The sequence below is a fragment of the Camelus bactrianus genome, chromosome 21 (genome assembly GCF_048773025.1).
Source record: "Camelus bactrianus isolate YW-2024 breed Bactrian camel chromosome 21, ASM4877302v1, whole genome shotgun sequence".
Lineage (NCBI taxonomy): Eukaryota > Metazoa > Chordata > Mammalia > Artiodactyla > Camelidae > Camelus > Camelus bactrianus.
The window spans coordinates 10,013,789-10,040,576 of NC_133559.1; the positions used below are offsets into that span (position 1 = coordinate 10,013,789).

At 39.0% G+C, this 26,788-nt stretch overlaps 1 protein-coding gene and 1 long non-coding RNA gene across 2 annotated transcripts; one reads left to right on the forward strand and one right to left on the reverse strand.

The window, feature by feature from the left end:
• Positions 1-15,342: 15,342 nt before the first annotated feature.
• On the reverse strand, positions 15,343-26,232 carry LOC141574370 (uncharacterized). The gene is made up of 3 exons (XR_012501343.1): positions 25,176-26,232; positions 24,215-24,387; positions 15,343-19,230 (listed from the first exon to the last, which is right to left on the reverse strand). It is a non-coding gene; the product is annotated as an uncharacterized LOC141574370 (long non-coding RNA).
• Positions 19,242-24,350, forward strand: LOC105069482 (T-cell surface glycoprotein CD1c). Its single transcript, XM_074349647.1, is given in 5 exon segments — positions 19,242-20,596; positions 20,858-21,148; positions 21,838-22,116; positions 22,325-22,603; positions 22,949-24,350. Coding segments are annotated over 5 exon segments (1,002 nt in total). The 5' UTR covers positions 19,242-20,538; the 3' UTR covers positions 23,044-24,350.
• Positions 26,233-26,788: the final 556 nt, after the last annotated feature.

The window sequence follows — 26,788 nt, forward strand, 5'->3', positions numbered from 1 at the left end:
TGAAAAGGATGACCCTATACTGACACATCATGATCACCCAAGGTTCATAGCTGACCTTAGGGGGCACTCTTGGTGTTGTGTATCCTATGGGTCTGGGATGCTTTTTTTGTTGAAAAGTCTTCTCTCTTGGCCAAGAGACCTCACACCTTCCTAGTTCCTTAGAGATTTCTCTGAGCCCCTAAGGAGAAACACATTTCTCCTGACCATTCTTATTACCTAACTCTGGAGAACTATTGGGGTGAAAGTATTGTTCCAAGTATTCTAAACAAAAAGAGGGATGCAGAATGTAGGCCTTTATTATTCAGGGTGGTTCTGGGACAAGGAGCAGAGTTGTCAGCTTGGAGCTTGTTAGAAATAAAGAATCTTGGGCCTCACCATAGGCTTACTGAATCATAATCTGCATTTTAGCAAAATCAACAGGGGATTCATAGGAGCATTAACATTTGAGAAGCACTAATATGGGTGATGCCTGAGAGGTAGTAGTGTGAGTGTGTCCCTGAAAAGAAAAGATGTTCAAGAAAAGGGAATGAGAGTATTGATGCTCAAAACTGAAGTGAGATCAAGGCAAGGGGATTACATAGAACACATTCTTGCTATTAATGGACATTGTATTAAAATCACAGGAAACACTGACTTAGTGAAAACTGAGCCATTGCTCCTAAGGGAAATACAAGGTTGCTATCTGATATGCTTCTGGTCACAAGATTTTTGTCAGCTAATGAATACATAGCCTTGTTTTATGTGTGTTTCTGTGCATATGTATTTTAAAATAAGCTATTTATTGTATGCAGTATTTCTTTATAATAAAACACCTGCCAAGAAGTGTTTAACCTTTTCCTGATCCTGGGTAATGGAATCGTGAATGTCTGTGGCTTTCAGCCATACAGTTGTTCCGTCCACTGTACTTTTAAAAACAAATGAACAAACAAACAAAAACCAGACATCATCTCATTAACCCACAATTCTGGCTCCTTTCCCATCTCTTCCATGGCTTTATCATAACATTATGGATGTTACTTTAGCAGTTTCTGGATGGATCCACACACAGATCAGTGAATTTCCTCTTCTTTTCCTGGATTTACCACAATGTTGATTCATTAACACTGAACTCATGGCCCACAACCCTATAACTCACACCTGAACAACGTTTATCTGTACATGTGTTTTCTTTGTAAGGCACATCCTGGTCTGGTGTGTAGGAAGCACCAGACAGCACTTCAGCACTTTGCTTCATGGCCATTTTAAGCAGCAAAAGCACCAATAAAAAGCATAAAAAATGCAGAAAATGGAGACACTAAACAGACCATGAAAAGGACATGTTTTAAATTTGAGAACTGAAACAAGAAGGCAGAGCATCATCTTGTTCAACCTCATCTGGGAACTCAGGAGGTGGGTGACAATTTGTGCCACTCTGCACCTGTCCATGAGTGACTGTGAAAGCACTGTATTGATGTGAGGGTTACAGATAAATGTGAGCAGGCAGGCAAATTAGTACATGCAGAATCGGTGAACAGTGAAGGTCAACTCTTTATGACTAATGCCCCCAAATAGCAGTAGGAGTTGAGATCTCCATGGATGGACTTAAGTTGCTTTAGGATTCATTAATTAATTTAACAAATAATTCTTAAGCATTTTACCTTGCAGCAGGGACATACTGAGTATAAAGTGATGGAGGAGAGAAAAATCATCACTGCCTTCTGAGCTGGAAATTTTTTCCCTGCTAATTTGTGTGTCTTCGGAAAAATATCTGTTTAGGTCTTCTGTCCATTTTTAAATTGAGTTTTTTTTATATTGAGTTGTATGAGCTATTTATAAATTTTGCATATTAACCCTTTTAACCCTTTATTGATCATGTCGTTTCTAAATATCTTTTTCCATTCGGCAGGTTGTCTTTTCATTTTGCCCACGGTTTCCTTTGCTGTGCTAAAGCTTTTAAGTTTAATTAGATCCCATTTGTTTATTTTTGCATTTTTTCCTCAGAAGGCAGATCCAAAAAAAAAAATTGCTACAATTTATGTCAAACAGTGTTCTACCTATGTAGGACTCTCCCAGGAATTTTAGATTTTGGTCTCAGTTAAGTCTTTAATCCATTTTGAGTTTATTTTTGTATATGATGTGAAAAAAGTCCTAATTTCACTTTTTTACATGTAGCTGTCCAGTTTTACCAACACCACTTATTGAAGAGATTGTCTTTTTCTCATTGTATGTTCTTGCCTCCTTTGTCATAGATTAATTGACCATGGGTTTATATCTACTTTCTGTTCTGTTCCACTGCTCTATGTGTCTGTTTTTGTGCCAGTACCATACTGTTTTGGTTACTCCAGCTTTAAAATGTAGTCTGAAGTCAGGAAGCATGATACCTCCAGGCATGTTTTTCTTTTTCAAGATCGTTTTGTCCATTCAGGGTCTTTTGTGTTTCCATACACTTTTTAAAATAATTCTATTTCCGTGAAAAAGGCCATTGGTATTTGGACAGAGATGGCATCAAACCTGTGGACTGCCTTGGGTAGTATGGTTATTTTAACAGTATTAATGCTTCCAGTCAATGAACACAGTATATTTGTCCATCCAGCTATGTTGTCTTCAATTTCTTTCATCATAAGCAGCATCACAGTTTATAATAACACATAGAAACAGAAGGATAATACATTCATACATTAGAATGTGGATAAGAGAAGGGACTGGGGGGTAAATCAATCACATTGTTTACAGAGGGGGTCTGCTCCGACCAAGTGATACCCATGAACCATAAGTGAAGGAGAACAATTAACTCAACAATCTGCACTTAAGACTCCAAAGGCAAAATACAGCACAAGAAAACAATTGGAAAATGTTTAATGATGCTCTACAGAATAGAAACTAAATTGGGATGATGGGTTTCATAATAGTATTTTCCTAGGGGAAAAATAAAAGTATATATTGTATAAAATACTTGTATGTCTAAGAAGAGAATCAAAATATCTGCAACCTCATAACCCTCTGAAAAATTCAGGGTTTTTGTAATTACCAAAGGCTATAGATAGGGACAAATTTCTATATTTAACCACTGGGGGGCAGTAGAGATTAAAACAAAGTTTCAGTATTTTATTACTCAAATTTTGAAGTGTTAAGGCCACCAAATATCAAGCTACTCAAATTAATAATAACTTGTCTCTAAAAATAATTGAAAACTACTTATAAAAACATCCATGTAATATTAAAAACTTGTCAATAAAAATATAGGAATTGCATCCAAGGTCAGTAAATAAGATGAAGCTAAGAATGGAGTAAATTAAACAAGTGTCATGATACCCTAAACGCGGGGTGTATGTGGGTCACAAATTACTAGAGGACTGTAAAGGGGCCAAGGCTGGATCAATTACATATCCACAGGGTCTAGAAGAAACAGACTAATAAGTTGTTCAGGAAAAATACCGCTCTTCCTTGCCCTGAGGCCACAAGGAAATTTCTCCCACCAGTTCTGATGGAGAAGAAACTATTTGATGAAGTGAGCAGTGTTCTCAGAAACATTCTTTCTGCAAATTTTATGAGGTCCACCAGCCTGTTTGATTTAAGTTTCTTAAAGGAAGGTGATCATGTCAGGCTAAAATTAAAAATGGAGAAAGTAACTCTACACAACACACAGGATCTGGTCCATGAGGGCTGCCCTCGATGTTCTGGCAAACTCAGTGGCAGATTTTACATCGTCTACAGGATGTAAGCCTCCCGTAAATATTGTTTGTATTGAACTAATTTGAATTATTTTTTAGCAGCAGAGACTTTTATGTTATGTACTCTAATACACACCTTACGTACGACAGTTTTATGTTATCTATTAAAAGCAGAGCAGTAACTTTAATAATCAGTAGAGCCCTAGGTGGAATTTGCAGTTGGAAATTTCTTGTGGCTTTCTGAAATTTACTCATGGACTATGGTTTAAATCTCAGGCTTGTGCCCAGGGAGCTGATGGTGTCTGTAGCGAGGACCAAGATTCTTCTCAAGATGTAATTTGGTTCTTGGCCTCCCTACAGCTCTGCCTGTCCCCAATGCATATCCAATTCTACTTCAGAGAAAATGCCAGATATGACTTTAGAAAGGGAAATATTTAACATGAGCATGAGCCCTAATTTGGGTATAGAGTGTCCTGAGAAAAGCACCCCGGGTCTTGGAGATTTGAACAGTGTTACTTCCAGGTGACCTATTCATGTGAAACTGCTTACCAGCTGCGCATCTATCTACCTAAAATGATAAATGAATTGTCAGGTGAGCTTATATGGCAGAGACAACTGATCGTCTCCCAGAATCCATTTTGTACTTCCTCTAGAATTAATCAACTCCCCAGTCATCAGCTGGACACAGTAAAAGCTGCATCTCTTAGGCCCCCGTTTAGCTGGTTGTGGTTCTGTGACTGAGTCTAACCCCTGCAGTGCACAACTTCTGCAACGTGGGTGTGAAGCCGTGGCGGGGCAGGGATGTGCTCAGCATCTCCCTTTCCCCTTATAGTCGGCCAACAGGTGGGTTTGATGGAAGGAGCTCCGGCAACCATCTCTTAGAACAGAATGACCTTTGGAAGGAAGACCAAGCATGGTAAAGATCAAAAGAAAACAAAGCAAGACAAAAATACAAAAAACACCCCAAACAAAAGAGGAAACTGGAACCCAGTCTCTGTCTCAGTGAAATGCCGTAACAACCCTGACTTGCTTACCTCCAGTCCTTCAACAAGAGAGAGAAAAAGATAATCTTTACAAAGATATTGTTCATTTGAATTTTCCATCAATTGCAGTTAAACTCCATCCTAACCAGCCCAGGATATTAGCTGAATATCAATTTAAGTTTGATACCTTTGGTTTATGAAATGTTTACCTATAGCTCTTTACTTTTTTCCTTGTATTGACCTACATGGGTTATTTATTTTTTGCTAAGGGTAAATCAAGATTTTGACAACCACACCTGGATTACCTCTATCTAAATTAATTTTTATCTGTAAATTTTCTAAGGCAAGGGATAAAATGCAACCAGCCATTACAAAATCTATATGAAAAGAAACATGTTAGAAATTGGGGTGAACTTCTGGGAAAATGGCGGAGTGAAATGTTTCATAATTCATCTCACTGAGATAAGTCCAAAGTAGAAAAAAGAATTTTCTACATTGAATCTAGGGAAAAACTGTAACTTAAAACAAAAACCAAGGAAGATCCATAAGTTATAAACAAAACTGGAATAAAATTTTAGCATACATTTTCACTCATTTTGAATAATATGAAAGGTTGATGTCTACAGTTTAGGAAGACAAGTTCTATTTAGGAAAGAATTAACAACAACTTCTGAAGACTTTGTTAGAACTATGGAGAAAAAAATATTATCGAAATGGAGAATAAATTAATGTATGATACACTTTTGGCTTTAGAAATAAGGGTATGACTACATAAGTCTTTGACCGTTTTGTGCAGTGGCCCACATGGTTCAACATGGTGGTTTTTTCCAGTTTTTTTTCTTCCTTTTATCTTTTTAATTATCATTTTTGTTGAAGTAGAGTTGATTTAACAATATTAGTTTCAGTTGTACAACATGGTGATTCAATATTTTATCAATTGTACTCCATTTAAAGTTATTATAAAATAATAGCTATATTTTCCTGTGCTGTGTAATATATTTGTTTTACTTATTTATTTTATACATAGTAATTTGTATCTCTTAATCCCCTAACTCTATTTTGTCCCTTCCCCCTTCTCTTTTCCCACTGGTAACCACTAGTTTGTTCTCTGTATCTCTGAGTCTGTTTCTATTTTGTTGTGTTTATTTTCACACCATATATAAAAATAAACTCAAAGTGATTTAAAGACCTCAACATAAGAACTGAAACCATAAAATTCCTAGAACATAGGCGGATCATTCTTTGACATAAATCTTAGCAATATTTTCTAAGGCAAAAAAAAAAAAAAAAGAAGCAACAATCAATAAATGAGACCTAATTAAATGTAAAAGCTTTTGCACAGTAAAAGAAGCCACTGACAGAATGAAAAAACAACCTATTAAGTGGGAGAAGATGTTTGCAAATGATAAAACTGATAAGGGGTTAATACTTCAAATATATAATCCTGGTGGTTTTATATGCGGTGCACCTGCGTCTTTGTTGTGGCCCATACAGGCCGTTGCAGGGGTTTGCATCTAGTGTCCATCTGAGGGTTGTGGCAGGTTGCTGCTACTCAGGATGGCTTTGTCCAGGTCAAATGGCTGTCTTTATAGTGAGTGTCAGAGGTCAGTTTCTGAGGAAGCACACTCACATGGACGTCTGTGTGCGGGACACCTGCTGGGGAGTGCTCTCAGGAACAACAGGACTGAGGAGAGGGGGAGGTCGAGCTGTGATGCAATGTCAGCAGAGGATTTGATAAAGTGATGGAGAGTTCTGGAGCTAGGATGGCCTTTCAGAGATTTCCTAAAACCAGGTAACGGGCTGCACTTTTTACTCCCACATTTGGTGTGTGCTCTTCCCAGGGAAGGGATGTATCCTTGGACAAAGGAACTCTTCCACGGAAGGCATTTCCTGGAGAGGAACATGTCGGTGGGAGGTCAGCAGCCAATTCTCCCTGAGGCCAAGTGTGTTTGTCCTGAAAGGGTAGACTGTTGGTCCCACAGCATCTACGGACGGATGCGGGCAAGCATGTGTTTCTATGGGACCAGAGATTTCTGAGCTTTAAATAAACAAAGTCAGCATTCAAAACACAGTCTGCAAAGCAGACTTTAGGAAATGTGCATAAGATTCTACAAGCAGTGACTTTCAACTGGAGGTTTCAGGAGGAATGGCTGAGGCAGAATCTGTTCAAGGAATCAGACAGCTCTTAGATATGGATTATTTTAAAGCATTAGGGAGCAAAACAATTAGTGCCAGCTTTTGCCTTTAGGTGTGAAGCCTAGATAAGATGCCCCAAATTTGGTTCCTCTCCTATATTACTTTGACCTGGTTTCATGGTCCAGGAGACCTAAGAAGGAACTAACCTGGAGTTCACATGATTTGTACACAGGCCTAGGGGTCACCTGCCCACTGCAAAGTTTCCATTTGCCTGTACCAGGTTTCTGAGACAGAAATTGAGCCTCCACACATGGAAGGATGGTAGGTTTTATTAATAAACAGTTTAAAAAAGAAAAGAAGAAACAGGAGACCATCTGCTTCTAGAAATTGTAAACTATTTCATTTGGACCAACTCTCTTGTCAAGGACAATTAGAAAAAAGCAAGAAAAATATAAAATCTGCCTCAAGACATTAAAGAACCAGCGGAGGAGAGATGAATTACTGGGTCAGCATCTAGGAGAAGACAGAAACTCACAGAATGAGCCCTGCACTGGGGGCTGCTGTTCCCCTGCGGGCATCTACTGATTCCATGAGAGGCAGCCAAAGAGCCTGAGAAAACAGACAAAGCTTCCAGCAGACTTGCAGATCTTCAAAGATATCACTGGAGCCTACATTTTGGGTTATGATCTTAAAGGGCTCCGTCTAGGAGTAAGTGTGAAGCAGAAGGGGAGTAACCTTTGCAGAGATTACAACTCAGCTTCAGGTTATCTTAACTCTGAAATTCATAAGGTGATTTTGTATTGCCAGTGCTCCTAAATGATTCTGGAAGAAGATAGTATTTTATCCTAAGCCCCAAAATCATTTCTATATTTTTATATGTAAATGGTATAAACTCAAAACCAAAAATACACCTGGAAAAAAAAAAAACACCCTAGAAACACAGGGACAAGGTGAAATGAATTACAGCAAGAAGAGAGCGCAGAGAACAAACACAGACTTAACAGGGGCCCAGGTAGCAATTTATTAAGCACAGACTTTAAAATAAGTAGGCTAAACATGCTCAAGGAGCTAAAAACAACACTGAGAATTTTGGCAGAGAAATGGAAGTTATAAGGAGAGAATAAATGGAAATTCCCTAATAGAAATACGAAATGATAACAGCCAAAAAAAAAAAAAAAAATGGGTGATGTAATAGCAGATAAGACCTTGCTAAAGAGAGAATTGTGAGCTGGAAGATAGATTAGAAGAATATATCCAGAATGGATTTTGGAGGGACAAAGGATGGAAAATACAAAAAAGACAAAATGTGTAACTGAAAGGTTACCATGGAAAGGTCAAATGTGTAGCCAGAGTCACAAAATGACAGAAAAGAGCATGGAGCAGATAATGGTTATGATGAAATAACAGGTGAAAATGCTCTGAAATGGAAAGAGAGTTTCAAGAATTCCAAAGAACTGGGGCACTCTTTAGCAAGAAGATAAACTGTTACAGGGGGATAGAAAAACTAATTATGATGTTAGAAGTCCAAATAGTGGTTATGTTTAGGGATGAGAGATGCAGTAATTTTGAGAGCAGCCTAAGGAGTCTTCTGAGGTGCTAGTGATGTTCCTACTTCTTGATCTGAATTGCATAACACAGGTGCTTTCTCTTTGTGATAAGTCAATGAACTTCATAATTTAACTGTGTACTTTTTGGAATGCTCATCATATACTTCAGTAACAAATTTAGGAAAAGATAGGAAGTTTTGAAACATTCATTGCACACAGATTTTTTTAATTGGTGAAAAAACAACCAGATTCTAGTTGCTTAAAAAAAAAAGCCTCACCTACTATTATATAATATATAATATTATTATTACTAATCATTTAATTGATACTAAAAATTCTTTGGGATGGAAAAGTTATCTGATGAATGAGAATGAGTGAAAGATCACCAGAGTTATTCTAGTTAATAGCAAAAGGAAATGAAAATTCCTCAACATAACCTGAATATAGTATTTTAAAATGTTATATTTTAAAATGAAGTGATTAAATTATATAACTATGAATGCTGTGGGACCATGACTACATGAAAATATTGGCATGCTGTAAATGAACACAAAATGTGGGTGATTCAGTGTTTGGCAGGACAAAAATCAAGCATCAGAGCACTATCCAAGAAAGTGTATTAGAATTCTCCTCAGTTGGCAAATACTGCAGCAGATTAAGTCAACATTATGGCAGGACATTTATGCAGATGACTAACATTAGCAACAAATAATTTAACACAATATTTAGGAGATGAAATGCAAAACAAAGCCCTTAAGGCTATAATAGATGTGATGAGTCAAATAATTTTAAATAGGCTAAGAAATGCTAAATATTTTCCACTGAAGTTTGATGATATAGCTTCAGATATGAACCCAGTGAAATAGATAATTATTAGGTTTGTGTATTTCTAAGTGCCTATATTTCCACATAAAACATTTTTTTTGTGTGTGCTGAAGAGTTTTCCCAGCATGTAAAATGACTGGAAAATAATTATACAAATCGTTCATATACAAGTTACAAAAGCTGAATATAGACAAAATGATTTAAACAGTCAGACACAGGGAAATATATACAAGATCTTGTGGTAGCTCACAGCGAAGAAGAATGTCACAATGAATATATGTATGTTCACGTATAACTGAAAAATTTTGCTCTACACTGGAAATTGACAACGTTGTAAACTGACTATAACTCAATAAAAAATGTTAATAAATAAAGAGTCAGACCTATGACAGTGCCAACATGCATGGAAAATATAGCATCTGAAAATCAACCAGCATCAACAGCATCTGAGCATCTTAGAAAAACTATGGAAGTATTCTATGTTCTTTTACCTGTGCACATTCTTTTTAACATTTTGGTAGGATAAAAGTCTATCGTTAGCTGGGGAGGGTATAGCTCAGTGGTCGAGAGAATGCTTAGCATGCACAAAGTCCTGAGTTCAATCTCCAGTATCTCTGTTAAAAATAAATAAATAAACAAATATAGATAAATAAACCTAATTACTTTCCCCCCAAAATTAAAAGAATAAAAAAAAATTTAAAGTCTATCTTTAAATAGTCTTTTAAAATATCATACAAAAATAATACTATTGCTTTTCAGTCTCAACCAAAGATTAGAGTGTATTGAAAATATAAATGAATATAAAATTGAAGCCATTGTTGAATATATGATAAAGAAGTTGAATTAATACTATCATGGGATTAGGAATGCAGTTTGTGGAAATCAGCAATACTTCTTTAGAAATTTTGAAGATATTAATAAAGTTATGGATTCTAGAAAACAAGCCAAATTTACACTTCCAAAGGTATCCTTTAAATTATGGGGTTAGCACGAGTTTGGCATGATATTTTAGTAAAATTAATACCATACACAGGATGATATTAGAATCCTAATTCAGCATACTTAAGGAATTACAATTAATTCCTTGCAAGCTTCAGAAGATTTAGTCTTTAAAGACAAATGAAGTGATGATGTCAATAATAACCTATCATTGATGCTAATAAGTTATAGTTTTAAAAAATTTTAACTCCAAACCTTATAATATAAAGTCAGTCTTTGCATGATGGTGTGGGACTATAAAAATTGAGCATGCAAGCTGAAATCAAGCAAAAAGACTTTAATAATTAATGGAAAAATTCTGATGACTCTGTTACCTTTAAAATTTTTGTCAAAACATTCAAATCCCTCTTACTGTCAGTTATAAGTATATAGGAAAATAAAAAATAATAAAACTAATATTAATTTAGCACAATACCCTTAAAACACAATAGAAACATCCAGAATTGAAGTGTCTTAATTCTTTGTAAAAATTTACCAGGAGTGGTTTGAGCTGTGCTTGCCTCATTCTCACCATGTAACTTACAGACATGGAGTATGTTTTCCATGCCTTGGTGAATTGTTGTAATCCTTTCTATTTGGATCAAGTTCCAATGTTTTACACTTTGAGTTTTCAATGTTGAGGAATATCTCTGAGAGTTCCTTAAGTGTGAAGTTTTCTACAGGTGTCATTTCATCTGCAACGCCTTCATCTTTTTTGTCACGATCACTCTCCTCATTTATGTTTCTAAGTTTGCCTTCACCAAGTTCCTGTAGGTTCATATCTATAATTCCTCAACCAGTGGCAGTGTCAGCATTGCCCAGGTCAGCTATTTCTTCCATGACTTCATTTACATTCCATCCAAATCTCACTTCCAGCATTTTCATTTTCATCTTGGTTGGTCAATTCCCTCTATCTGTTATTATTTATGTAAAATGTCACATGGATTTATTATTGAAATACAAGGAGACAACACAGGTACACACTTTGCTATCTGTGCATGGAACAGAATAACAGTCACAGACAAACTTTGAAAAACGTGTTGTGATGGTCAATGACGTCATTGATTACCGACTGCATGTTTGTTCGTTCCATGGTGATTCATGGAATGAAGAGCTAATAGTGAAAGTCGAACTTTATTTAATTACTAACATTTAATATAATGTGGCAACTGAAATTTGAGCCATGTTTTGGGGGGATTGGTGTCATTTAAGTAAACTATGGTAACTGAAATTTGTGTATATTGAAATTGTGTAAAGCAGGGAGTGCTGATAGTAGAAAAAAGAAGAGTACACTGGTTGTGAATCCTTAGAAATTAGGTTTTTTGTTTGCATCTTCCAAGTGACCAGGTTGGAACATTTTTTTTTTTTTTTTTTTAGTTGTGAGCTACTTAACATTTAAAAGATACAACAGAAATGACAATAAATTTCAATTTTTAAAAAGCTGAAAAAATACCAGAAATAGCACATCATACAGAAACATGAGATAATTCTGAAATAACTGCATGACATAACTCTAAAATACTTTCCTCTGTGTGTTTAGCTGCATGCATTTTGATTGCCTTTTCATATGACACTCATTTTGTAACATGTTCTCCAGAGAACATGAGACACTAATCCAGTCTGGCTTCAGCATAAATTGATCAGATTTGGTTTTCTTTTTAATTGATTATTTAGGGAAACTTCTTTTAGCTTCACAATTTTTTTGCTATTAATCTAACATTAAAAAAATACTTAGGATTTATTTTTCATTAATTTTCAAAGTAATAACCAGCTCATTGTTGAAAATATAAAAGTTCAGGGAATTTTTTTTCATTAAAAATGTGTTTTTTAATTGAAGTATATAGTAGATTTATAATTTTGTGTTAATTTCTGGTGTTCAGCATAGTGATTCGTTTATACATATATACATATATTCCTTTTCATTGCAGGCTATTACATGGTATTGAACATAGTTCCTTGTCCTATACAGTAGGACTTTCTTGTTTATCTATTTTATGTGTGGTAGTTAGTATCTACAAATCCCGAACTCCTAATTTATACTTCCCTACCCCCTTCACCCCCGATAACCATAAGTTTGTTTTCTATGTCTGTGAGTTTGTCTCTGTTTTGTAAATACATTCATTTGTGTTGTTTTTTAGATTTTACATATAAGTGATATCATATGGTATTTTTCTTCCTCTTTCTGACTTACTTCACTTAGTATGACAATCTCCAGGTCCATCCATGTTGCTGCAAATGGCATTATTTTATTCTTTTTATGGCTGAGTATTATTCCATTGTATGTGTATATATATATATACACACACATACACACGTATACATATACACACGTATACATATACATATGTATACACATACATATATATACACACTATATATATATATATATATATATATATATATATATATATATGCCACAATTTCTTTATTCAGTCATCCATCAATGGACATTTAGGTTGCTTCCATGTCTCAGCTATTGTAAAGTGTTGCTATGAACATTGGGGTGCATGTATCTTTTTTGAATCAGAGTTCCCTCCAGATATACGCCCAGGAGTGGGACTGCTGGATCATATGGTAGGTCTCTTTTCAGTTTTTGAAGGAATCTTCATACTGTTTCCCATAATGGCTGCACCAAACGACATTCCCAAACTTTTTATTTGTTCTGTTTTGTTTTAAGATTATTTTTAGAGCAATTTTTAGGTTTACAATAAAATTGAGAGAAAAACATACAGATTTCCTATATACCCCTGCCCCCACACAGTCATAGCCTCCCCATTATCAACATCACTTACCATAGTAGCACATTTTTACCAAGGATAAATCTACACTGACACATCATAATAACCCAAAGTCCATAGTTACCCTAGGGTTCACCCTTGGTGGTGTACATTCTATAGGTTTGGACAAATGTATCCTTCATTTAATATCATGAAGAATATTTTCAAAGTTGTAAAATTCCTCTGTGCTGTGCCTACTCATCCCTCCCTGCCCCGAACCACTTTTTAAATACTAACTTATTAGTTTGGGCATTCCAAAGTAAATTAATATTTTTCACTGTTAAATTCACGTGATTAAGATTTCTCTAAGAAAAATTTTAAAAGTTTCTGGCCAGAGCATAAGGCAGCCACAGGACTACTTGTTACCTCCCTGTTTAGTAGAATGAATTTTTTTCCAGTCCAGTTTCACTGATGGTGTAACATAAAGTCTCATATCCAACTTGTATCTTTTTTGGGGGGTCTCAAGGCTTTACCTCCTCACCTATGTGGCTACTGTAGCCAAAGGCCTTGGGAACCAGCTCCTGGCAATGCCCTGGGAAGCCCAAGTGTCAGCTTCCACTTCCCACTCTAGTTTTCAATGTCTCATTTGATTTGCTCCTTGAAGATTTCCTTATCATCTTGTGAAGTCAGTGTATGCATGTATAAATAATTTTTAAAACTATGGTTTATCCAGTATATCCACATGTTTTGTAGTAGTTTTTTGTTGTTGCTGTTGTTCATTTCCTGGTTTATGTCTTACAGAAAAATGCATCTTGCATGTCAGTCATATATTTAAGCGCAGAAATTGAAGGGTCAGTGATAAGGAAAAGCTTTCGATTTTAAAATTTAGCCAAGGTAGTGAGCAGTGGTTAGAATGAATGGACAGAGAGATTAGGAAAGAGGGGTGATCAGAGAGGTGACCCTGGGGACTTGCGTTAAGGGTAAACAGAGAACAATATGGAGCCATAGGAAATTAAGAAATGAGGTCCAGGAGGCAGAGAAAGGAGAGACTACGTAAATAAAAATGAATGTAAGCACAGACCAAGTCAAAGAATGTTAAAATTGAAGCAGAAGTAGAGAAATATCAAGTTCTTTCCATCCAGTCACTTTATGGTGGGGGAAACTGAGACCTAGTACAGTAATCAGTGCATTCCAGTAGGGGCCTTATCCTAGATCCCAGCGTGGAACCCTGTCCACTGTGGTAGATGGGAGAGGAAGGAGGACACACAATAGAGACAGGGACTGCTTTTGGAAACCAGGAAGGGAGGAGAATCACTTGAAGCAGTGCCAATAGGGAAATGAAAGTCCCAGTAAAAGCCTTGTAGTTGTGGGAGGCAGTAGGGTTTCTCAAGTAGGGAAGTGGACAGAGGGTGAGGTTTCTGGAGTACTGAGAACAGGGAGGAAAAATCGCCCATGGTGGTGAACTTGGGGGAGTGCCAAGTACGAGCCCAGGCAAAAGTGAGCATGAGGACACCTGTGGCTTGAGCACCAGTGGGGCAAGAAGAGGGAGTCTGGGGAAGGCCGGTGACAGAGGAAGAGTGCTGAGATCCCCAAAGGATAGCCAGGACCCTCCAGTCAGGCTGGGTTCTAATCAGAGGATGTCCTACCCATCTCAGATTATTCTCTGGGGATTGTGTGTGTGTAGAGGGCCTCTGTAACCACCTCCTCCTCTCCTGGTGCATTTCATACAGATTTCAGATTCTCGGCTCTATGTTCATGAGTGTTCACTGGTACAAGTAGTCTGTCAGTCTCCCTTCTCACAGAACACACTCCTTCCACCTCCACTGCCCTTTTTGCTGAGGAATGATATATAGGAGCCTTTTTGTATAAAATTGACATGCTTAGGAGTTTCATGAAAGTAATTGTAATATTTTAAGCATGAGCTTAACGTCATCAGGCTTGCATTTTCTGTAGCAACTCCGAATCAGAGTGCTGAATAGACACAGAGAGGGTTTGGATTACATGGTGCAGGTAAGGAATTGTTGCAATGACCTGGGTCACAGTTGATGAAAGCACAACTAAATAGCAGTGAGTTAGAGAGGAAGAAAGAGGTGGATTTTACAAATTGTGGAGAGAAGAGTCATGGTGACTGTGAGGAATAAAGGGGATGTAAGTTTGCGGAGTGCAGGTTTCTAGGTTTCCATTTGGACAGTTGGATGGGTACTGCCGTGTCACGGGATGGGACTGTCACCTATGTTTCTGGTTTCCCTGAAAGAGAATTTCCCCTAAATATTTTTTGTTTCTTTTTTCATTCCTTTTTTTTTTTTTTTTTTTTCTCCATGAGAATAGAGTGAATTGCATCATTAGTCAGCCCAGGACAGAAAGTGGGTATAGAATATGTCCTAACACCCTCTTCCTGCCCTTTGCCTCTGAAACCAAGTTGCCCTCAGAAGTGTCAGTTCTGCTTTCGTCTTCCATGCCCTGACTCGACCAAGAACAGGCCCTCAGGTGGGAGTGCTCTGAGGTTTTTCAGCATCGTTTGGGCTAGGTGAGTGTGTTAGGCCGCCTGGGCTGCATAGCAAAACACCACAGCCCGGTTGGCTTAAACCACAGACACATTTTCTCACAGTTCTTGAGACTAGAGGTCCCAAGACAGTTTGGTTTCTGGTGAGTCTCTCTTCCTGTCTTGCTTGCAGACGGCCACCTTCTTTACGTGTCTTCAAATGACCTTTCCTCAGTGCACATGGAGAGGCGGGCATGGGGGCTAGAGAGAGAGAGAGGAGGCAGAAGAGAGAGAGTGTGCTCTGGGGTCTCTTCTTATAAGGCTCCCTCTTAGGACATCATTTAACCTTAATTATTAGAGGCACTGTCTCCAAATACAACCACCCTGAGGATTACGACTTCAACACATGAATGGGGGCCACAAATAGCCAGTTTATAACAGTGAGTAAGTCAGTCCACTTCATTTGATTTTCTTTCTTTTTTTTTTTTTTAACATTTTTTATTGATTTATAATCATTTTACAATGTTGTGTCAAATTCCACTGTAGCACACAATTTTTCAGTTAAACATGAACATGCATATATATTCATTGTCACATTTTTTTCTCTGTGAGCTACCATAAGGTCTTGTATATATTTCCCTGTGCTATACAGTCTAATCTTGTTTATCTATTCTACAATTTTGAAATCCCAGTCTATCCCTTCCCACCCCCGCCCCCTTGGTAACCACAAATTTGTATTCTATGTTTATGATTCTATTTATGTTTTGTATTTATGCTTTGTTTTTTTTTTTTCGATTCCACATATGAGAGATCTCATATGGCATTTTTCTTTCTCTTTCTGGCTTATTTCACTTAGAATGACATTCTCCAGGAGCATCCATGTTGTTGCAAATGGCATTATGTTGTCTGTTTTTATGGCTGAGTAGTATTCCATTGTATAAATATACCACTACTTCTTTATCCAGTCATCCATTGATGGACATTTAGGCTGTTTCCATGTCTTGGCTATTGTAAATACTGCTGCTATGAACATTGGGGTGCAGGTGTCATCCTGAAGTAGGGTTCCTTCTGGATATATGCCCAGGAGCGGGATTCCTGGGTCATACGGTAAGTCTATTCCTAGTTTTTTGAGGAATTTCCATACTGTTTTCCACAGTGGCTGTACCAAACTGCACTCGCACCGGCAGTGTAGGAGGGTTCCCCTTTCTCCACAGCCTCTCCAACACTTGTCATTTGTAGATTTTTGAATGATGGCCATTCTGACTTGTGTGAGGTGATACCTCATTGTAGTTTTGATTTGCATTTCTCTGATAATTAGTGATATTGAGCATTTTTTCATGTGCCTATTGATCATTTGTATTTCTTCCTTGGAGAATTGCTTGTTTAGGTCTTTTGCCCATTTTTGGATTGGATTGTTTGGTTATTTCTTATTAAGTCATATGAGCTGCTTATATATTCTGGAGATTAAGCCTTTGTCAGTTTCATTTGCAAAAATTTTCTCCCATTCTGTAGGTTGTCTTTTTGTTTTACTTATGGTTTCCTTTGCTGTGCAGAAGCTTGTAAGTTTCATTAGGTCCCATTTGTTTATTCTTGCTTTTATTTCTATTGCTTGAGTAGACAGTTCTAGGAGAACATTTTTGAGATGTATGTCAGATAATGTTTTGCCTATATTTTCTTCAAGGAGGTTTATTGTATCTTGTCTTACGTTTAAGTCTTTGATCCATTTTGAGTTGATTTTTGTGTATGGTGAATGGGTGTGTTCTAGCTTCATTGATTTACATGCTGCTGTCCAGTTTTCCCAACACCATTTGCTGAAGAAACTGTCTTTATTCCATTGTATATTCTTGTCTCCTTTGTTGAAGATTAGTTGACCAAAAGTTTGTGGGTTCTTTTCTGGGCTCTCTATTCTGTTCCATTGGTCTATATGTCTGTTTTTGTACCAGTACCATGCTGTCTTGATGACTGTAGCTCTACAGTATTGTCTGAAGTCTGGGAGAGTTATTCCTCCAGCCTCTTTCTTTCTCTTCAGTAATGCTTTGGCAATTCTAGGTCTTTGATGGTTCCATATAAATTTTATTATAATTTGTTATAGTTCTGTGAAATATGTCCTGGGTAATTTGATAGGGATTGCATTAAATCTGTAGATTGCCGTGGGCAGTGTGACCATTTTAACAATATTGATTCTTCCAATCCAAGAGCATGGGATATCTTCCCATTTTTTAAAGTCTTCTTTAATTTCCTTCATCAATAGACGGCTTCACTGGGGAATTCTACCAAACATACAAAGAAGAACTCATACCAGTCCTTCTCAAACTCTTCCAGAAGATTGAAAAGGAGGGAATACTCCCAAACTCATTCTATGAAGCCACCATCACCCTGATGACAAAACCAGGCAAAGACACCACCAAAAAAGAGAATTATAGGCCAATATCACTGATGAACATAGATGCCAAAATCCTCAACAAAATATTAGCAAATAGAATCCAACAGCAAATAAAAAAGATTATACATCATGGGGTTCATTCCAGGGACACAAGGGTGGTTCAACATATGCAAATCAATCAATGTAATACATCACATCAATAAGAGAAAGGACAAAAACCACATGATCATCTCAATAGATGCAGAAAAAGCATTTGATGAAATTCAACACCCATTTATGATAAAAACTCTCACCAAAGTGGGTATAGAGGGATCATGTCTCAACATCATAAAAGCTATATATGACAAACCTACAGCCAGCATAGTACTCAGCGGTGAAAACTCAAAAGCTTCCCACTAAAATCTGGGACAAGACAAGGATACCCACTATCACCACTCCTATTCAACGTAGTCTTGGAAGTCCTAGCCACAGCAATCAGGCAAGAGAGAGAAATAAAAGGGATCCAAATTGGAAAAGAAGAGGTAAAAGTGTCACTATATGCTGACATGTTACTATATATAGAAGACCCTAAAAGATCCACACAAAAACTACTAGAGCTGATCGAAGAATTCAGCAAGGTAGCAGGTTACAAGATTAACGTTCAAAAATCAGTTGCATTTCTTTACACTAATGATGAATCAACAGAAAAAGAAAGTAAAGTAACAATCCCCTTTAAAATAGCACCCAAAGTAATAAAATACCTAGGAATAAATCTAACCAAGGAGGTGAAAGAATTATACACGGAACACTTCATTTGATTTTCAATCAGCAACATTATTTGGATTACATACTTCTCCAGAAGCTTTTTGATAAGTTGTCAATGTGATCCATATATCAAATGCTTTATATCTTTATCTTATTTGGATCTGAACTCAGGAGGGGGAAAGCATGCTAATTACTGGGTTCTATAATATTAACCAGTGTAGCTAGATTGTGTTGCAGTTAAATGAACTGGAGGGTCTTAGATGCTAAACACAACAAAGTATATTTCTCAACAGGCAAACTCCGGGTAAGCCAGGGAGCTCCTCTGTGTCTTGTAGCTCTTCCATGTGGAACAGATGACCTCCAGGCTGGCACTGCAAGGCAGAATGATCAGATGCAATAGTTTACATGGTCAAGCCTGGAGGTGGCTTACATCTCCAGCACAACACATTCCATCGTTCAGAACTCGGTCACGTGGCCCCACTGCAATTACAAAAGAGTTGGAGAACTGTGTTTTTCTTCTTGGCCTATGGGGGGAAAATGTGCTGAAAATCTAGCATTATCTTCTGAAATCAGCTATATCTTCTGAAAGCCACAAATGAAGAGTTTACCATTGAGAAGAAGACTTCGTAAAGATGAGATCTGGTACTTGTGAGCAGTTTGGATGGGGCTTAGATTATGTATAGTTCTTGGAGGAGTTTGTAGCTCATAGAAATTACCAAATATCTGTGTCCCTAATAGAAAGTGCTCATTGTGTGTAGCTTCAAGTTTTATTAATGTTGATAAATCTGAAAGAGAAATGATGTTATAAGCGGGATTTTAGGTGCCATTCAGTAATTACTTAAAGTTATTAAAAGGGCACTATAACAATGAACATACTGCCTAGATCTTAAAACAATTTTGTATTCATGTATTCATATACATTAACCAGTCAGGATCATTGACAAATCACTAACTACTTCTTAAATGCTCTACCTAAATAAATTCAAATATTAAGGAATGCTGCTCTTTTTGGGGGACAGTGCATTTCCTAACTACCATAATCCAACACAGTTGTACAGTGCACAGAGGTTTTGCATTCAGGTTGAAAAGCATTCTGCTCTTTCAAGACTTCAAATTATGGACATTTTGGGGTTTAGGCAGTGAAAATGTTCCCTAGAGAATGTTGTTCTGAGCAGCCTTGTATCTCAGATTCTAGGCACTGAAATGGCAGTCATCACAATGAATGTTGACTCTGGCTTTACATACATCTTCTGTTTAAAGCTCCCTGATAAGAGGGACTACATTGTCAATCTCTGTGTGTTCTCTTACCTACTAAGATACTTGGTACCAAGCGTGTGTTGAGTAATTTTTTTGGTAAGTGAACATATGTATTAAGCTCAACAGGAGAGCTTATTCTTTATGTATTTCATGGTCCTAAGCACTCTGGGATGGCTGCAATTTCATCTCTAAGCGTAATAGAGAGCTGGCTGTAGTTTATACAGTGGTGTAAGGCAATCCCAGAAGATCTGAGAAAGCACATTTTCCTGTTTATAAATGAGCCAGTGAAAATTAAGAAATAGGAAAGGTGGAGGAAGATGGAGTGAAAGGGACTACTTCGAGCACAATCAAAAGGAGAAGAGTAGAGGGGAGTGCCCGGAGGGGGAGATGTGATGGAGAATGGAGAGAATTGGGTAGAGAAACTGGAAGAACTGTGATCTGTTCATACAAGCAGGCCCTGGGGAAGCCATGTATTTTCAGGTTTTCATTTTACGGATGCAAGTCCCAGAGAGGTGATGTGATCTTTTGATGTCACGTACAACTTTGTCCAAGGCAGTTGAGGAGAGAGAGTAGACAGGATGAAGGCCCTTGATGAGGGGAGTAGCTGGAATCCAGCTAGAAGCTAACCTCAAGTCAGAGCTGAAGGGGAAATGAGAGATTGAGTAGGAGGCCCAAGGTTGAGGGAAGCAGCAGACTTCTTCTGTTGTAGTCAGTGGTTGGTTATTGGTGGGGAGGATTGCTGGTTGACAGAAGAAGGAAGTCAAATAGAGACACTGAGGGGTAGGTTTGCTGAGAACAGAAGGAAAGAAAGGAAGGAAGAAACATCTGTAAATGACATGCTGTTTCTACATCTTGCATTACTAGCTGCTCTCTCAGGTGGTGGCAGTGCAGACTGTAAGAACATCTGTCAGCTGCCCAGTCGAGTGGATGTGGGTAGAGTGTGGTGGGCTTTCCCAAGATGGGTCTGGATTCTAAGGGTACCAGAGTGCTTACAATCTGAGCATTCCTGTCTCCAGGTCCAGGTTACTCTTCTGAAGGATGACGGTAGAGCATAGAGCCCTGGGTCAGGAAAATTTCATCTTTAAGGCATTCTCTCTGCTAACTGGTTCACTTCCCATCTTCTCTCCTTTCTGCTTATCCCATTTTTCCTTGAAGTACCTGACCATCTACGATCCACAGCAGTCCAGGAATACACCTCATTCTATATCATCCAGATCTCAACCTTTGCCAACCAGTCCTGGGCACGGAATCAGGGCTCTGGTTGGCTGGATGAGTTGCAGACTCATGGCTGGGAGAGTGAAGCAGATAAAATAATTTTCCTGCGCCCATGGTCTAAGGGCAACTTCAGCAATGAGGAGTTGACACATCTGAGCCTGCTATTCCATGTCTATCTGATTGGATTAACTCGGGAGATTCAAGACTATGACAGTCAACTGCAGTTTGAATGTAAGTTTAATTCATTCAGTTAAGGGTTTCTTCAGAAATTTCTTCTATTTCTGGAAAACATTCCCACACTTTTTGGGACCATTTCCATTTTTTCTACCCCACCATAAAGCTCTTTATGCGTACATATCTTGGGGGTTATTCTGGATGTTGACTTAAGATTTCCCACACTCTTGCTCCTTCTGGACTTCTTTTTTCTTGTGCTTTTTTTTTTTTTTTTTTTTAAATCTTTCCCCAGTGGTCTCCCTTCTATGGCCTAAAACCTAGAGGCACACGATTGTCCCACTCTGTGTTTGAGCCCCTTAAAATACCATCTCTTCTTCTATTCAGTTTTTTCAAGCCTATACCCAGAGTCCAACAACCACTGTGACCATTGCACGCACCCGGGAATGTTGTGTTCTTACCCCTCTCACACGAGCTCCTCTTCCCCCTCCCCTGACCTGTACCACGTACTTCACCTTCCACCTTCCCCTAACTTCTTCACGTGAAAAAGCCTGCATTCTTGGCATGCATCCCTGCTCCCCTTTCCCCATTCCACCAATTCTTCTCTTCCTTGTCCCTGATCTTTGGCTCACCTTCACACCCTTATAAAATCTTCTCATTGCTCCATTTTTAACATAAAGCCCCAGGTTCTTATATTGTTTCTCTCATTTCTTCACTAATCTGTCTTTCTGCTTCCTCTCTTTCCCCAGACCCCTTTGAGTTTCAGATGAGAGCTGGCTGTGAGCTGCGTTCTAGGGACACCATAGAAGGCTTCTTCCAGGTAGCCTTTCAAGGATCAGATTTCCTGAGTTTCCAAAACATGTCATGGGTGCCGGCTCCAGAGACCGAGGGAAGGGCCCAGAGAGCCTGTAATCTACTCAATCAGTATGAAGGCATCAAGGAAACGATGCATAAGCTCATAGGAAACACCTGCCCCCAATTTCTCTTGGGTCTCCTCGATGCAGGGAAGATGTATCTCCAGAGACAAGGTTAGTTCGGCCTCTTATAAGATTTTCTTATGTCTTGTCTCTGTCCACCATCCCTTCCAAAATTAGGACGAGGAAGAGTTTAAAAAGGAGAGGGGTTGGTGGGCAAAAGGGTCCTAGAGGAAGACAGTATGTGCCTATTAATGTGGGTAATTTGTCCCTAAGCTGCCTGTTGGAGTCCTCATCTGAATACCCTTCATGCCTTCTGCAGTGAAACCAGAGGCCTGACTGTCCAGTAGCCCCATCCTTGGGTCTGATCAGCTGGTGCTGGCTTGTCACGTCTCTGGCTACTACCCAAAGCCTATCTGGGTGATGTGGATGCGCGGTGAGCAGGAGCAGTCAGACACTCAGCAAGGCGACATCCTGCCCAGTGTTGACGGGACCTGGTACGTTCGCGCGATCCTGCACGTGGCGGCCGAGGAGGCAGCGGGCCTGTCTTGTCGGGTGAGGCACAGCAGTCTAGGAGACCAGGACATCGTTCTCTACTGGGGTGAGTCCGACTGGATTTATAAGGGTGCAAAGGCGCCTCCTGAGCCTGGGAGGTAGGTCAGAAGAAAGTCTCATGATGCCAACGTTAAGTGAGAGAGATACTAAGAAGGAATTAACAGAGGTGTTTTCAGAAATGTAGGAACGAAACATGAGGGACACTCAGATGTAAGAGATTTGTGGGGAGACGAGGAACCCTTCCCTGAGCAGGTATGCGAACAGAGTGACTAAACAGGATGATGGTTGGGACTTGCAGGCAGCGCGTATGTCAAGGTAGGGAAATCAGTGGATGGAGGAAGGTTGGCAGTGGGTTTATTGTGACATCTGCGTGTCCCTCTAATACTCACAGGACATCACTTCCCCATGAACTTGATCCCCTTGGCAGTGATTGCTCCTCTAGTGCTTCTCATGGTCCTTGCATTATGGGTTAAAAAGCACTGGTGAGTTCTTTGTGTTTCTTCCTCTCGTCCCAATTTTTGATTTCAATATTCCATCTTAGTTCTCTTAGCTTCCATATCTTGATCACTCCCTCTTATCCTCAGGCACCGCTTCCAACTTAGAGTTTCTCCCCATTTCTTTCATTTCACAGCTCCTATCAAAGCATCCCATGAGAGTCCTCACCACGCCACCCTGATTGGAGTGAGAATCCCGCAGCCCAGGAACCTAGGACACCATAGTGATGTCATCCTTTCTCTTCTGCATTTAATTTTTTTTCTGTTTCTGCTTTATAATCATTTGTTAATATAAACTAATTTAATTTCTGTAACTCTCTGTGGAATACCTTCCTTGTGATCTCCATTTATTCAATAGAACTCACCCTTCAAAGCCCACTTCTGATGTCACATTCTCCAGAGGACTTCCCTTGTCCGGAGCGGGAAGCAGTCTCTCCCTGGTCTGAACCCAGACAGCACTTCAGCTGTACCCTGCTCCATGTGTACGCTACTTCTTGTACTGAATTGCAGCTTCTTGGGTCTTTCTTCCCCTTTTAGTATTTAGACTCCTTTGGGACAAGGATCATGACCAATGTAGCACTTAACTACAATGACCTGCATGTAGTCAGTGCTCGGCGAAAATCAAACCAGAACCAACCAACCATATCCAAGTTGGATTCGCTGCCATGTTGACAGGCTTTTCTCCTTACCTTCATTCCTGACATCATTGTACTATTTGAAACTCTGCTGTTTCCCCTCTTGTTTAAATGTTTTTCACTTGAGTAGGAAATTCCATACTCCTTTAGCTTCCTCACTTTCTCTCTAAACTCTTAAAGAAAAATGCAGTTTTGCTCCGTGCCAAATTTGTTTTCTAAATACATTTAGTCAACTGTTTCCAATGTCTTCCAAACACAAAGAGAGAAAGAGTGTGCAGACCACATGTGAAGGGATGTGTCACTGAATGGTTAAGAAAAAGGAGCCAGAAAGTGGTCCTGGAAATGAGGGTGGGATCAAGGCAAAGGATGTATGTGGAAAACAAACCCCCCAGGTACGCTTGCCTAGACGTTGATTCCTTTAAGTTTCATTCACTAATCAAGTACTATTGGTTAAGCACTGAATACAAGACAGGCGTATTCACTAACTTGTAAACTGGTCGGGGAGAAAACAATCGAGATTGTACTTACTTGCTTGAAGTTATGTTTACTTCTTCAGTCTGTCCTTTTCCTTTTTACTGGCCACAATTTTTTTCTGTTTCTTTTTTAAAATTTGAATCAACTTTACAGATGTAAAATTTATATACAATAAAATACATGTATTTTAGGTGTACGGTTCCATTCATTTTGACAAATGTGTAAACCTATGGAAGCATGATCACAATCAAGATACAGAACATTTCCATTACCCCAATATCCCTCGTACCCATTTGTATTTAAACGCATCACCAACCAGGCATCATTGCAACTACTGGTAAGCGTTATGCTAGGTACATTTAGATTTGTCTTTTCTGTAATTTTATCAAAATGGAACAAATTGTATATACTCTTTGTAGCTGGAATTTTTTTCCACCTAGCATACAGTAGTAAGTCATCCATGTTTCTTATCAGTGTATTGGTTGTCTATTCCTTTTGTTTTTGCTCAACAGAATTCCATGTATGAATATACTATATATATATAATTCTCCATCCACTCTTCAGTGACTATTGGGTTTGTTTCCAGTTTGAGGCTCTTCAAATAAACTCATTATTGTTGTTTCATCTTGACTTTCTTTTTTGTATTTTTTGTTTGTTTGTTTAGTTACCTGTCTGGACTAATTCTGTCAATTCTGGCTGTCCTGCTGTTTGTAGCCACTGACGAATCATTTTTAAATAGATCTCTTTTCTTTCCTTCTTCCCTCCCCTTCCTTCTCCCTCTTCCCTTCTCACTCTCTTTCTACTTCTACTCTATCTTTATTTCTGTCCCCCCCCTCGCCCCCAGCCTTCCCCTCCCCCTCTTTCTATTTTCCTTCTTTTTCTTTCCTGGCCTCCTAAGAGTCCCTCCTGTGTCAACATAGCTCATTAGTAGCCAGTGATTTGTCACTGGTTGTGCTTTTAACTTTAACCAGTAAAGCTTCCATCTTTTGCTAAGCGGATATGTGCACACACTTACCATTCAAGCAGTTTACAAATCTGTTCCCTGGCTTCTGCTTTTTCTCTGTGCAAGGTGTCATGTTTGGCCAGGGAGAAGTAGGTAACTGTGGTCCTCTTCCGTCTCTCCTTAGTTTGTGCGCAGCTTCCAAACCTCTGGGAATAAGTGGGAGCTTATCGAAGTCCACTGTGACTGTCTCATTTCCCAGATGTCTTTGTTAAGTTTTGGTTGGTCTCTTCTTTACCTCAAGCAGTACCGCAGCCTCAGGCAGCTGTCGTGCGGTCCTTTGATTTTTGTTGCAGTCCTTACTGTTGTTTACAGCTTGCCTGGGCATAGGGCTTCTCTGTGGAGTTTTAAGTTGGGGGTTCCCTTCTGGTGACAGCAAGACTGCTGGTCCTCAGCATACAGCATCACCAAGCCAAGGGAAGGGAGGGAGCAGCCCCATGTTAAGTAGACCCTGTGGGAGGCCATGATTGGGTTAACAAATTGTAACAGATCCCAGCCGCTTATCTCCTTAAACAAGATGTGCTTAGTAACTGCCTTGAGGTTTTAGCAACAACCCAGGCCCTCGGCTATAAATGCTGGGCGTGCCTGCTGTTAGTCTTCTATCCCCAAAACAGCCTTGGGCTGGAATGGTAAACAAGTTACAAAAAGCTGCAGACTCAGAGGTGAGAAGGCTGGTTAGCCAGTGTCGGATAAGACCCCCTGAGGGGGGCAACCTAAGACCGGCACAGCCGCCTGAGTCCTAGTTGTCAAGCAGCTGATTCTCATACCTTCTGCCCTGATAAGCTGAAAGGCTCAACACGAGCATGATTCACCAAAAAGGGTCTTCTGACCTTGAGCCAAACACCAACAATAAACAAAGCCTTTGTACCCATTGTGATCCCACCCTGTCCTTCCTTAAATTCCTGCATTCCTCCTTTGACTGCACTCAATAAATATGGGAGATTTGAGACGCTCGTGGAGTTGGCTCCCGACTCCCTCTCGCTGTCTTGACTTTTCCACAGAGTCTTGAGTAATTCATTCCGTCTCGGTGGGACTTCTGCTGGGCAGAACCCACAACTGGTGACGAACCCACAGGACCCCATTGCTCTTGCTGAGGTTCTGGTAGTTCTTGAATAAGGCCTTCTCAATCTGCTTTATGCCTTTGGTCATTTTCCAGAATTCTGAAATAGCTAATATTGAAAATTTTGTCCCATATTATTGCCGATTTCTGGAGAAAGGATTTACTGAGCTCCCTACTCTGGCATTCAGGATGTCCTGGGCATTTCACAGCATTATAAATCAAACAAACAAGAATCTCAGTTCTGAAAAATTGAAAGCAAATGCAACAAGGAGAATAACCAGTTATCAAGTTTGTGACAAAACACAAGTAGGACTATTTCAAGAGACTTTAAAGCATAACAATTTGCTTCTCTCCAGGGGATAGACCCGAGGGTCAGAAAACAAATCGTAAATTGTTTTCAATAATCATACTGTTGATGGTAGTGATTTTATTGTTATTATAAGACTATCATGCGAATATAAGTTAGTGAGATATAATGCATAGTGGGACAGGTGAATAGTAGAGTGTATGGTTGAGTTAGGTGATACATAATTGTGCTGATTCACTAGGAGTCAGGATTCTGTGCTGG